Source organism: Bos grunniens, chromosome 7, assembly GCF_055505025.1.
Source record: "Bos grunniens cultivar Pamir isolate PY7600 chromosome 7, Bosgru_T2T1.0, whole genome shotgun sequence".
Classification (NCBI taxonomy): Eukaryota; Metazoa; Chordata; class Mammalia; order Artiodactyla; family Bovidae; genus Bos; species Bos grunniens.
This window is the reverse complement of record NC_141171.1, coordinates 38,392,763-38,406,140: the sequence shown is the minus strand read 5'-3', so window position 1 is coordinate 38,406,140 and position 13,378 is coordinate 38,392,763. Positions and strand designations below refer to the sequence as shown.

Genomic DNA, 13,378 nt, shown 5'->3' with positions numbered 1-13,378 from the left:
CACGACTGAGCGACTGATCTGATCTGATCTGATGCTTACATAGTATTGGTAATTGTTCTGTGATGCTTTGGTTATTTCATTTTATTTGTACAAATTAGAATGGGAAACACTTAAGAGTAAAACCTAATCCAGTAGGCTGGTAGGTGTTGATTTAAAGATGGGCTTACATCTTTGGATACAACTAAGAAATAAATATGGAAGACTAATAACAAGAATTACATAGTAATAAACAACTATATGCAGAGTAGATCATGAGAAACACTGGGCTGGAAGAAGCACAAGCTGGAATCAAGATTGCCGGGAGAAATATTAATAACCTCAGATATGCAGATGACACCACATTGGCAGAAAGTAAAGAGGAACTAAAAAGCCTCTTGATGAAAGTGAAAGAGGAGAGTGAAAAAGTTGGCTTAAAGCTCAACATTCAGAAAACTAAGATCATGGCATCTGGTCCCATCACTTCATGGGAAATAAATGGGGAACCAGTGGAAACAGTGTCAGACTTTATTTTTTTGGGCTCCAAAGTCACTGCAGATGGTGATTACAGCCATAAAATTAAAAGACGCTTACTTCTTGGAAGGAAAGTTATGACCAACCTAGATAGCATGTTGAAAAGCAGAGACATTACTTTGCCAACAAAGGTTCGTCTAGTCAAAGCTATGGTTTTTCCAGTGGTCATGTATGGATGTGAGAGTTGGACTCTGAAGAAAGCTGAGCGCTGAAGAATTGATGGTTTTGAACTGTGGTGTTGGAGAAGACTCTTAAGAGTCCCTTGGACTGCAAGGAGATCCAACCAGTCCATTCTGAAGGAGATCAGCCCTGGGATTTCTTTGGAAGGACTGATGCTAAAGCTGAAACTCCAGTACTTTGGCCACCTCATGCAAAGAGTTGACTCATTGGAAAAGACTCTGATGCTGGGAGGGATTGGGGGCAGGAGGAAAAGGGGACGACAGAGGATGAGATGGCTGGATGGCATCACTGACTTGATGGACGTGAGTCTGAGTGAACTCCGGGAGTTGGTGATGGACAGGGAGGCCTGGTGTGCTGCAATTCATGGGGTCGCAAAGAGTCGGACACAACTGAGTGACTGAACTGAACTGAACATCACCTGAGTGCTTTCTGTGTGCAAACACTCTTAAACTTATTTGGATTATTTGATGTGAGCCTTACCAAAACCCAAGGGGATAGATGCTTATTATCATGTCACTTTGTGGGTAAGTCAGCTGATACTCGGAGAGCTTAGGTAACTTACGGAAGGCAACACAACTAGTAGAATCCAAACTTGGGAATGGATTTATCCAACTATAAAGTTGATGCATGTTATTTCATTGTGTGTCACTGCTTCTTTGTATCTTGACAGTGCCAAGTCAAGTCCCAAGTACAGTTTTCTAGGGTGTTTTCCATCCAGTGGTTTATAAAGACCTGAGTTAATGGTTGTAGGTTTATGGGTGGCTCTCTCAGCTCTCAGTGATATTCCTCCTTTCTGTTTTGCTTACCTTGCCTAGGTAGTTGTTCTCCTGGAGTTGTCCTCAGACTCCATTGTTCCCTTTTGAAATTTTTGGCTATTGTCACCAGCAACTGAGTTTTTGGATTTAAGTTTCATATTGAATTCTCATCCTGCAGCTAGTTGAAATGGCTCTCTCAGCACTCATAAACCAGAGTAGGAGATTATTTTAGAGCAACTTACCACCTTTCTGCTCCTTTGTAGGGGTGGTAGTTTTCAAAGGAAAAATGTAGCTGCAAGGCCCGGTCCAAGTCTTCTCTGATCGTAACATTTAATATAGAATTAGCATATAATTCTCAGCCATCTGCCAAATCTCTTTTCCACCTGCCCATTTATCATTTTTTGTCTTCCCATCCTTTGCCATCTTATTTCCCAGGAGAGGCAGCCTGCTCTTAGAGAAAAACATATATTTCTTTAAAGTCAGACTCATATTTTATTCTTGGTGCCATGTTTCTTTGTTGTTTTTAGCTTTGTGATCTTGGTCAGTTTATTTCATCATATATAAAATACAAATAGTGATATGTGCCTTGCAGGACTGTTGTAAAGATTAACAATTATGTTTATTAAGTCCCTGGTACAGAAAAGGTTCTCATAATCCCCATGAATCCCTTGCTATGACTTAAATTGACTAATATTTATTAGCATGTAATCTTTGCTAGACTGTGTTGCAGATGGTAAAGAGATCAAATCAAAATCTGGAATCTCTGGATTCAGAAGTTCTTGTGATATAGAAAAACGACTGACAAATAACAGAAACATGCTATTTACAGAGGTATAAATTAATATACAGAGAGCTTCTCTGGTGGCTCAGGCAGTAAAGAATATGCCTGCAACGCATAAAACCTGAGTTCAATCCCTGCATTGGGAAAATCCCCTGGAGAAGGGAATTGCAACCCACTCCAGTGTTCTTCCTTGGAGAATTCCATGGACAGAGGAGCCTGGCGGATTACAGTCCATGGGTTTGCAAAGAGTCGGACATGACTGAGTGACTTAACACCTTTACCTTCATATTAATATAAAGTTCTGTAGACAATTAGTTTCTTTCCTAGCCATGTTTTTGAAGTGATTTCTAAGTATTTCTTTTGGAAAAATACTTGACAGTCAAGATGGGGAACAAATAGAGAAGGGGTGGCAAACACTTATAGGTTTATGTAGTCTGAAATGCCAATCTTCTAAGAATTGATTTCAGCAAGGCACTTGATAAAATCTCTCAAAGTCCTTGTACATAAGTTGGAGAAATGTGGGTTAGCTGATAGAATAGGAGGTGGGTTTTGTAGGTGGTTATACAACTATGTCTAGGATGTTTTTCTCCTGCAGTACTTTATTTTTACTTATAAAATCTCTGAGTTGGAGGGAACTTAGAAATAGATCATCTAGTCTAATTTGTGCCTAAGTCCTCACTATAAGATGGTCTCTTTTTCTCCCTTTGAAGAGAAAAGGGAGAAACTTAAAAAAATTTCTTTTAATTTTCTAACTGGAAGTTTGTACTTCTTAATCATCCTCGCCTAATTCCCCCGTCCATGCCCCCTGCCCCCTGCTGCCCACCCCTGGCAACTCCCTATTTGTTCTTTGTTTCCGTGACTCAGTTTCTGTTTTGTTGTATTTGTTTGTTTTACTTTTTAGATTCTACATATAGGTGAAATCATGTAGTGCTTGTCTTTCTCTGTCTGACTTACGTCACTTAGCATAATACACTCTAGGTCCATCCATGTTGTTGCAAATGGCAAGGGCTTTTTTTTTTTTTAAATGTCTGAATAATATTCTGTTGACACACATATCACCTCTTCTCTATCCATTCATCTGTTACACTTACGTTGCTTCCATATCTTGGTTATTGTAAATAATGCTGCAGTGACCATAGGGATACATATATTTTTGAATTAGAGTTTTCATTTTTTTCAGGTAAATGCATACTTTTTAAAATTTTTAATTCAGTAGTATAGAAAACTGTATAGTGAAAAATATGCCTACTGCCTATTCTAGTCCCCTGGTCTCCCTGTCATCCTCCCCAGAGACAAGATATTATTAATAGTTGCTTCTGTATATGATCATGTTTTATTATACATATCTCTTTAACGTATTACAGTGATTTTAGTGTATGTGCTGTCTCCCTTAGTAAATTGTGAGCTCCTTAAGAGAAAGGACCATGCCTCATAATTTCCTGTTATCTCCCCAAGTTACTCACACATTAAAGATTCTCAATAAATATTTGCTTGATTAAGTATTTAAAGGAAATTTGGACTAGGAGAAGATAGGCTCCTCTGGTAACATGCCACAGTTTTCCGTGTCCTTGGCCTAATCATTTACAACCATTTTTCCCCAGTGACTTGGATGAAGATGTAGAAAGCATGCTTGTCATATATGCAGATGAAGCAGAGCTGGAACAGAGAGCTAGTATAACATCAGATGACAGAATCAAGACTTCAGATGATCTCAACAGACTGCAATGTGCAACTGAAAAGAACAGGGATAAATATAAAGCCCTGTTGAAGGGGAAAAATACCCAACAGTTTAGTTACCCAAACATAGAATTAGGAGACCTGTCTTGATGGCATTTTGAAGATGACTTGGGAGGAAGGGGGATATATCTTAATTGCCTTTAAGTTCAGTTTAAGCCAGTAGAATATCAGGATTGTCACAGCCTTGGCTGAATTAGTCTGGATGAGGTAGCTTGTGGTTCTTGTGTTCTCTTTACTGGTCAGATTGCTTGTTGGAATATTGGATCTGTTTTGGGGTGCCACACATATGGAAGACTTAACAGATTGGGGTATATGTAGAGGTTAACTCGAAAGATAAAACATGGCTATAAGAATCAGACAGATCTAGACTATGTCCTGGGTTGTTCTTCCTAGTTGTGATAGCTTGGCAAAGTCAATTCCTCTGAGTTTATTTTTGTACCTTTAAAATAGGACAGAATAATAATACCCGTCTGGAGGATCATCAAAAGGATTAGAGCTACCCTAGGCCCTCAAAAGGATCTGTATTCCAAGTCTTATTACAGATTGGCTTAATGACTAGATATAGTACCTGTTTTAAAGGTTACAAGTAATGCAGCTTGTTCCGTGTTCAAAGAACTGACTTGTGGAAAAGGGGGTAAACGTATCCATACAGCCTGTAAATGCAGATTGAGCTAGAAATGTTGTGTAGCAGTAGAATGGGTTTCTCTAGGAGGAAGTGAATTCTCCTCAGTAATTGGACATAGTCAGGTTGAGACCGTATAATCACTTGTCAGGGATACTTTTAGAGGCATTTTTATGAGTGGTAGGTTGGACTAGAAGGGTAGGTAAACTATGGCCAGCCCGAGCCAAATACAGTCAGACATCTGTTTTTGTAAATGAAGTTTTAAAATGGTGAAGAATCTGACTGCAATGCCAGAGACCTGGGTTTGATTCTGAGTTGGGAAGATCCCCTGGAGAAGGACATGGCAACCCAGTCCAGTATTCTTGCCTGGAGAATCCCATGGACAGAGAAGCCTGATGGGAAGCCTATAGTCCATAGCGTTCCAAAAGAGTCGGACATGACTGCAGTTACTTAGCACACACCACACCCCATTATAATGTTGTCTATGGCTGCCTTCCTACTATAGGAACGCTCATGCCCAGTTGAGTAGTTGTAACAGAGACCATATGGCCTTCCAAACCTAAACTACTTACTGTCTGATCCTGTACAGAAAAAATTTGCTAACCTCTGGTTTAGGTAAATGCTTCCACAACCTAAATTATTTTGTGAACTGATAACCTTTCTAAATCTTCTATCATGGGAATTTCAAGTGTCAAGAGGGACAAAGGCAAGGTTTGGAGTGAGATGTTCATAATTCTTGTTAACTGCAAGGAATGAAGACTGAAAAACAGTTGGTTAATTAACTTCCAAAACCCTTTAAGAGAATGTGCTTTTGTAAACATACCTTTTGGTATGAGAAAAGAATTTGTATGCCACCTGGGCTAAAGCTGTTTATATTCACTAGAATTAGGAGGATGTGGTGGTCCTAGTGTAGTGGAAAAGACTTGTGTTAACTGTTCTGAGCTCTGCTTTTCTCACTGGTAAATGGAACCCTTTCCAGTGTTTTATAAAGATTGGAGCTAATGTGGGTACTCAGATGTAGCTGTCATTGCTATGTATCAAAAAGCATCTTATTGGAGCATATATCACACCAGACAGAATTTTCATTGGGAAAGTATAAATCCTTCCCCTGAGTGCTGCAAGTTGGGGTAGTACACAGAAACTTTTCTAATGGCAAATAGAGGGAAAATAGATCTCATTGCAAAGATGGTAATACCTTGCAGCTGGCAGTTTCAGTCCATGTTATGTAAGTAATATTCTCTATAGAAGAAAGGCAGAGGTTTCCTAGTCACCTCTCCCATTTGGAACAGAATTTTAAACTTTTCTACTTCCAATACATTTTATATTTACAGTCTACTGCCAGCTAACAGATTTTCTTCTTTTTTTTGTTGTTGTTTTATTTCTTGTCTTTCTTTTTTTGTTGAAAGTGTTGACTCGGAGTCAAAGAGAGGCCTTGAACAGACGTGACAGTGTGACAACTGCTCAGACTTCCCTAGACATTGACAAGTAAGTAGGTGCATTGTGTTTACAGAGCTCTTGCTTAACAAACCATTGCTTAGACCAAATGAGAGACCAGTTCCTCTCTTACCCTGGGTTTCTTTGATCAGGCAATCAAATCGTTGCTTTAACGCCTGAATTTCTTAGTATTCTCAGTTTGTGTCAGTATTGGTGGCCTCTTGTGACCCTTTTTGTCACTCTGAAAAGACCCTGCCACCCACTCCACTTCCACATTGCTCTGAGCTTTCTGTTTTCTTTGAATTTGCGTTTTGGTGTTTGGTGCTTTGGGGAAGCAGTGAGCTATTTTGCAATGTAATGGTGCAGAAGTTGAGTTGCAAGAAGTTGGGCAATATTGAAGACTTCCTTGGGTTGTGGGTTGCAGCTTGACTAAGAATGCACATTCGTTCCCAGTGGAGGCAGAGGCAAGGGGAGGTCAGGTATAAGTGCTACCTCCTAAAAGTAAAAATATCACCAACAATACTTTAGAGCAGTTAGTAATTAGAAACATTTTTCTTTGAAACACAGATCCTGTCTTAGACTCTAAATTTCATAGCTGCCTTCCTTAATCCAATTGAGCAGAGCTGATCCACTTCCTTTTTTTAGAATCCTACCATCATGCAGATATTCTAGGACTGTATTCATCACACTATTGCACTAATCTTTTTTCTTTGATTTTTGACATTTCTGTCTCCCTGGCTAGGCTGTGAGTTACAATATTTGAAGACAGATACTTGCCTTCATTCATGTTTATATCCCCAGCATCTAATAGAATGTGTGTGAGACAGCAATAACAGTAATACCTCTTTGTTGAGCTTTTAATATTATGTGCCGGCCACTGTGCTGAGTGCTTTATTTACTTTATAACTATCACAGTTGTTGATATGGTAGTATTTTTTTTAAATAGATATAGAAACTGAAGGGAAATTATAGGTAACTGGTTAAGATTATGTGGCCAGAACTGGCAAAGTCTACCTGACTCAAAAACTTACGCTGCTTTTACAGTGCTGCTTCTCTCATGAACGTAGGGTATTAATAATGCTTTTTACATTAATGGATAAACCTTGAAAGGTACACTAGTCTAACTTTTCTCATAAAGCAGAGTTTCACTTGTAGTCTCTCTGATGATTAATTACTTGAGAGACTTATTCCTCTTATTTTAAAGACCTCTCAGAGAAACTTTTCTTAAAGGCAGTCTAAATCTTTCTATAGTAACTGAATAGCAACAGCAAGAAGTTTTGGAAGGTTTTCTTTAGCTTCGTAAAACTAAGATGATCTTATGAGTCAGGCAGACCTGGCTTCTGACAATTACTAGCTATAGGACATTGGGGAGATTAGTACCTTCCTAACCAGGCCAAGGAATTAATTGAGAAATTGTGTTTAAAGGACCATGCACCAGTTCTCACCACAGAGAAAATACTTCATGAATGTTCATTTTCTTCCTTTGTCTCCAGTGATTCCATTTTCACTGATGCCCAATAAACTTTACCTCAAGACATAATTTCCTCTCTTTACACAAAGTCGTTATAAAAAGATAAAAATAGCTATATATATGAAGTTATGCAAAAGCCTCTGGCAGAGCCACATGGTTTTAGTAACTTCCTAGCTCTAGAATTGAGGAAGGCAGCATATAGACAGACTTGATTTACTAATCAGACAAGTTCACCCTCCCTGGTAGAAATGTCATTTTTGATTTAATGCTCTTGGTGTTCCCTTTTCTGTCTAAATTTTTAACTTCCCTTTGAAAAAACTATTACACTTAATTTGAGAAGAGTTTGACAGAATATTTTATGTCTGGAGAGCAATCAGCATTGTTTGAGTTAGTTAGAAGAGCTTATTTCATTATCATCCTACTACTGCAACAGCAGGATACAAAGAAACAGCCAGGGAAAACCACTAATCACTCAGTCCTTTGGATTGGCATTGGGTTCATTTTATTGATGATCCTGCTGAGAGCAGCGATTCTGCTTTGGTTGACATTTCTCCTCCATAGAATAACTTTAAGATGTAAAAACACAATTTAAGATGTATCTAGGAGCATAGAGGCAAAAGCAAATCTTTTTTTTTTTTTTTTTTAACCACTTTTTCTCCATTTTTTTCTGATTGGCTAGGGATGAGAAGTGTTACCTCTGTAAATCCCTTGTTCCACTCAGAGAGTACCAGTGTCATGTAGAGTCCTGTCTCCAGCTTGCAAGAGGTGACCAAGGAGATGAGCCTGAAGAGAGTGAGAGAGTATGCACAGCTGTGGGGAGGAAGCGTCCACAGTGGCTGAGGAACCTAAAGGTATGTATAGAGTGTTTTAGGAAAGGTTCCCTAGTTCTTCACATTTCTGTTTGGGGCTTTCTTTCTCCCCTTCCTCCCTCTTTCCTTTTCTTCTGTTTATCTTGAAACTAGATTTGTGTTTTTTAAAATTATTTTTTCTTTTAATTAAAAAGTAATATATACTCAAGTAGTATACACTTAATATAGAAAATACAGGAAGTTAAAAAAATATGAAGAATCAGGGGGAATTATCACCCATAATTTAGTTACTCAAAGATGACATCTTTTAGTATTTTGGCCTATTTTTTTTCCAGTCTTTTTTTTCCTATGCATTTTTAATTAATTGTATATGTACATACACAGTTATTGTAGCATAACAAACTTCCTAAGTATATTTTTAAACTGTTTCTGAAATTACTCTTAATGTTTGTATCACACAGTCAGTTAACCATTCTCATATTATTGGACATTCACATTGTTTCCAGTTCTTTTGTATTATGCGCTATGTTTAAAGCATTAATTAGTCTTTGCATTATTTCCTTAGTATAGATTTCCTGAAGTGGAGCTTTTAGGGCAATGAATCTAAACATTTTAAAATCTCTTGAAACGTATTGCCAAATGACTTTCCAGAAAGTATATTCTAGTCATACCCCCACTGCCAGGAACATATTCACGATCAACTCTGCTGAACGCCTCATTGTACCTAGCCTTATTAGGAAGTTGTGGAATCTGGCCCTGGTCACTGGGAAGATGTGCTTTCTGGCCTTTGATTAGAAAACTGGAAGAACAAGTGTTGGCTTTGAAATTAAAGATAAAGCAGCAGCTCCATATTCTAGACTTACTGACATAGCAATCATTGCACACCAAGATGGAGAAGCCATATGTCATGAAGGGGAAAAGGGACCCCTGTATGAATGGGGTGATTTTTGAGGTTGTAATTTGGAATTGAGGCTTATGGGTATGTGTTTATACCACAGAGCTAGTTTTTTCTCTGGCATCACTGTCTCTAAAAGCTAACTTGAAACTTGTTATTTTCTGTTTTAAATCTCTCCAAATCTATCATAGGTCAAAGGTTACTATAGAATAAACCACAATCACAGAAAACTAATCAAACTCATCACATGGACCACAGCCATGTCTAACTCAATGAAACTATGAGCCATGCCATGTAGGGCCACCCAAGATGGATGGGTCATGGTGGAGAGTTCTGAGAAAATGTGGTCCACTGGAGAGGGGAATGGCAAACCACTTCAGTATTTTTGCCATGAACAGTATGAAAAGGCAAAAAGGTATGACACTGAAATATGCACTCCCCAGGTTGGTAGGTACCCCATATGCTACTGGAGAAGAGTGGAGAAATAACTCCAGAAAGAGTGAAGAGATGGAGCCAAAGTGAAAACGCTCAGTTGTGGATGTTACTGGTGATGGAAGTAAAGTCCGATGCTGTAAAGAGCACTCTCCTTGGAAGAAAAGCCATGATCGACTTAGACAGCATATTAAAAAGCAGAGACATTTTGCCAACAAAAGTCCATCTAGTCAAAGCTGTGGTTTTTCCAGTAGTCATGTATAGATGTGAGAGTTGGACTATAAAGAAAGCTGAGTGCCAAAGAATTGATACTTTTGAACTGTGATGTTGGAAAAGACTCTTGAGAGTCCCTCGACTGCAAGGAGATCAAGCCAGTCAATCCTAAAGGAAATCAGTTCTGAATATTCATTGGAACGACTGATGCTGAAGCTGAAACTTCAATACTTTGGCTACCTGATGTGAAGAACTGACTCATTGGAAAAGTCATGATGCTGGGAAAGATTGAAGGCAGGAGAAGGGGTTGACAGAGGATGAGATGGTTGGATGATATCACCAATTCAATGGACATGAGTTTGAGCAAGCTCCAGGAGTTGGTGATGGACAGGGAAGCCTGGCAGGCTACAGTCCATGGGGTCACAAAGAGTCGAACACAACTGAGTGACTGAACTAAACTGAACTGAGAATAATTTGCCCTGAGTCTGGTATCCATTCCTGGATATATTCTTGGCATAAAGATGCATCTATTAATCATGTTTGCTTTTTTACTGTGTAAAAGTGATAAGTCACTCAGTCGTGTTGGACTCTTTGAGACAGCATGGACTGTAGCCTGCCAGGCTGCTCTGTCCATGAAATCCTCCAGGCAAGAATCCTGGCGTGGGTTGCCATTTCTTTCTCCAGGGGATCTTCCTGACCCAGAGTTCGAACCCAGGTCTCCTGCATTCAGGCAGATTCTTTACCACCTGAGCCAGCAGGGAAGCCCTTTTGTTTTTTTTTTAATTGTGTACCCTCCTTTATTAGAAAGCAAAAGACTTCCATTCAGCTGTGTCCCCACACCTCTTCTCTCCTGGAGATATCTATGATCTAGGCTAAGGAAGTTGTATTTTAGGCTCTCTGTGTAACCTTTTCATCTCTTTTTCTCTGACACAGGATAAAGGCCAAAATGAAGGCCGTCTCCTCCGTCTCTTGGAACAGTCTGAGTACAAGACTGCAGGTGAGGCCCTCAGGACCAGTTTTGTGAGCTTCTGCCTATGGCCTTCCAGTAAACATAGCCACTACCAACTCTTTTACTACAGTTTTTACTAGAGTTATGAGGGTGCACGTTTGACCTAATCAGCTGGCCTTTGAGACTTGATCTAGATCATCTCTCCCTAAGGAAGATTAAATACTCTGTCTTATTTATCATGTGTTTTATTTCAGCTTTTATAAAGCTTGAGCTTTCTACTGCCTGTTGAACTGGGGAAAAAACATTTCCAAATCATAGGGCAATGGCACAAGCCCTAAACACCTTTTACACTGAAAACCAGACATTACTGTCTTCTCCTAATGTTTTGTGCATTATTCATGTTACCCTTAGCCTAGTGTCTCAACCTATCCTCCTGAGAGTCTGTAGCATTGCATAGAGTTAGTAATACCAACTTCATAGATTGAAAGGATTATATCTAGTAAAGGTCCACATATATTCCCTGGTGTAAATAGGCTCTTGATAAATGTTAGCTGCTATTATTATTATTGTTCTTGTTGTTGATAGTTGCTTTTGTTAAAATTTACTAGACGTAGATGAAAGAGGAACTTTTGCTTAGGTCTGATGAGATTTGCTTGCCATCTAGTTCTGATAGTTCATTCCTACCAAGTAAATCTGTTGTGTCTTCTGATGACTATAAAAAGGCTGCCTCTCTGAGCCCCATAGCCTACTGCCTTTAGGTTAGCAGATTATAGATCTGCAGGTAGCATATTTTCATTGGCAACTCGTTGTTCCTCAAGTCCAGATTTGAAGTAGGTTTGTTCAGTGGTTATTCATTCAAAAGTGTTCACCTCTGTACTTCTGCAGCTAAGCCTATTGGATGCTAATGCTCACATTCCATTGGTCTGGGTATTGGAGATCTAGCTACCTGGATAAACCTGATGAAGAACAGTGCCCAGAACATATGAAACACAGGAACAGTGAAAAGTATTATGATTGTAACACTGCTAAAAAAATTATTACTTTTTCTCTCCTATCACAGATGCAGAGATAAAGACCAAGTTTTCAGAAACAGGAGCCTTCAGGTGAATTGGGGTGTGCATTGAAGTGTGGCTGTCAGCAGTTCTAGAAAAGTATAGGCCTGGTCCTGTATTCTGTGTATAATGTGGTATTCAAACAGTTGAAGTAGAGAGCTGTGGAGCTGTGTGACCATTCTTGATATAACTCTGTGACCCTCATATGTCTAGGCTAAGAATTGGATGACTATCTCCGTTCATTCATGGTGTTAATATAAGCACAGAAAAAGCCGTCTTACTCTTTTTTGCCTGTCTATCCCCACCCAGCCCTCATCTTTTGACTTAGAAGTCAAACAATTTGGGAATTTGGGTCTGAATCCTGATTTCCTCACTGCCCAACTGTGTGGCTTTGGGTGTATGATTTACCCAGTGTCCTCGTCTGTGAAAGCGAAATGACAGTACTTATCTGATTGAAGTATTCCAAAGATTATGTGAGCTAGTAGTATATGTAAATACCCCTGAAACACATACTTATTGCTTATTAGTAGGTGTATCGTGAATTCTGACGTTTTTTTCTCCTCTTTAGGGTGTCTTCACCAGGGCTAGAAGAAGCAGGCTGCAGCAGAGAGATGCAGAGTTCCCTTACACATCTCGATTCAAATGAGTCTCCCATCAAGTCTTTTGTTTCTGTTTCAGAAGCCACAGATTGCTTAGTGGACTTTAAAAAGCAGCTTACTGTCCGGCCACATAGCCAGACACAAACCAAAGCAGGTAGAGGAAGAAGGAGGAAATCCTGAATTTCTAGGGTCTGAAGGTTGATCAAATCATTAGCAATAGAAGTCTGTCATGTTTATTAAGCCTTAGTGGCCTGCAGTTCATTGTTAAGGAAGTTTTGCCCCTACAGTTTCTACTACCAGCATCTACTCAGCATTCTGGTTTTTATGTTTTCTATGAGCTATACAGACAACTGTGTGTGTAGTGTTTTGTTTTATAACAATCTGTTTGAATTCAAGTATAGTTAAAAAGAAAACTTAAATATATTTATCTATGTTTGTATGAAGTCTTATTTCAATAAGATGGAGAGTTTCCTTTTTGTCTCTGTGTTGCAGGGCTTGGGGAGGGGTGTTTTAATTATGGAGCTAGTTCTCAGACTCATAAATTGCATGTTTTGGAATTCCATTACTGGTCTCTGACATACTGCCTATATTCACTGAATATGTAGTGTAAAGTTTTACTGTTTGGACCTTCTCTGACATCATTCTGGAAGATGCCAAGGGATTGAATGCTACTTTTGTTCTGCTGTCCTTACTGTTCAGTGACTTGTCACTTCATCTTGCTGCCTCACCCAGTTAAGAATTCTCAGCCAGAGCATAGCACCTTTGAAGGAATATGTCCAGTCATTCTTTCCAGGAATTTGTAAATGAACTCTCAAGTTATTAATTTCTATACAATTATTTTTTTTTCCTGGATTAACCCGTGGGGATGCTGTGCATATTCATCTGCTAAAGCTGACATTGCTTCTGTTGCCATCAGAGGTCATAGCAGCAACAGGAAGT

The 13,378-nt window shown here is 39.1% G+C and overlaps 1 protein-coding gene across 22 annotated transcripts in view; it reads left to right on the top strand.

The window, feature by feature from the left end:
• The window catches only part of UIMC1 (ubiquitin interaction motif containing 1), a 138,586-nt gene extending 125,720 nt beyond the window's left edge, over positions 1-12,866 (top strand). For all 22 annotated transcript variants that reach the window (XM_086410866.1, XM_086410847.1, XM_086410857.1 and 19 more), the window contains 5 exons: positions 5,992-6,070; positions 8,170-8,341; positions 10,773-10,836; positions 11,849-11,891; positions 12,409-12,866. In XM_086410866.1, coding sequence (XP_086266992.1) covers positions 5,992-6,070; positions 8,170-8,341; positions 10,773-10,836; positions 11,849-11,891; positions 12,409-12,619 — 569 coding nt within the window. In that variant the 3' untranslated portion in view covers positions 12,620-12,866. The remainder of the gene's footprint in view (positions 1-5,991; positions 6,071-8,169; positions 8,342-10,772; positions 10,837-11,848; positions 11,892-12,408) is intronic.
• Positions 12,867-13,378: the final 512 nt, after the last annotated feature.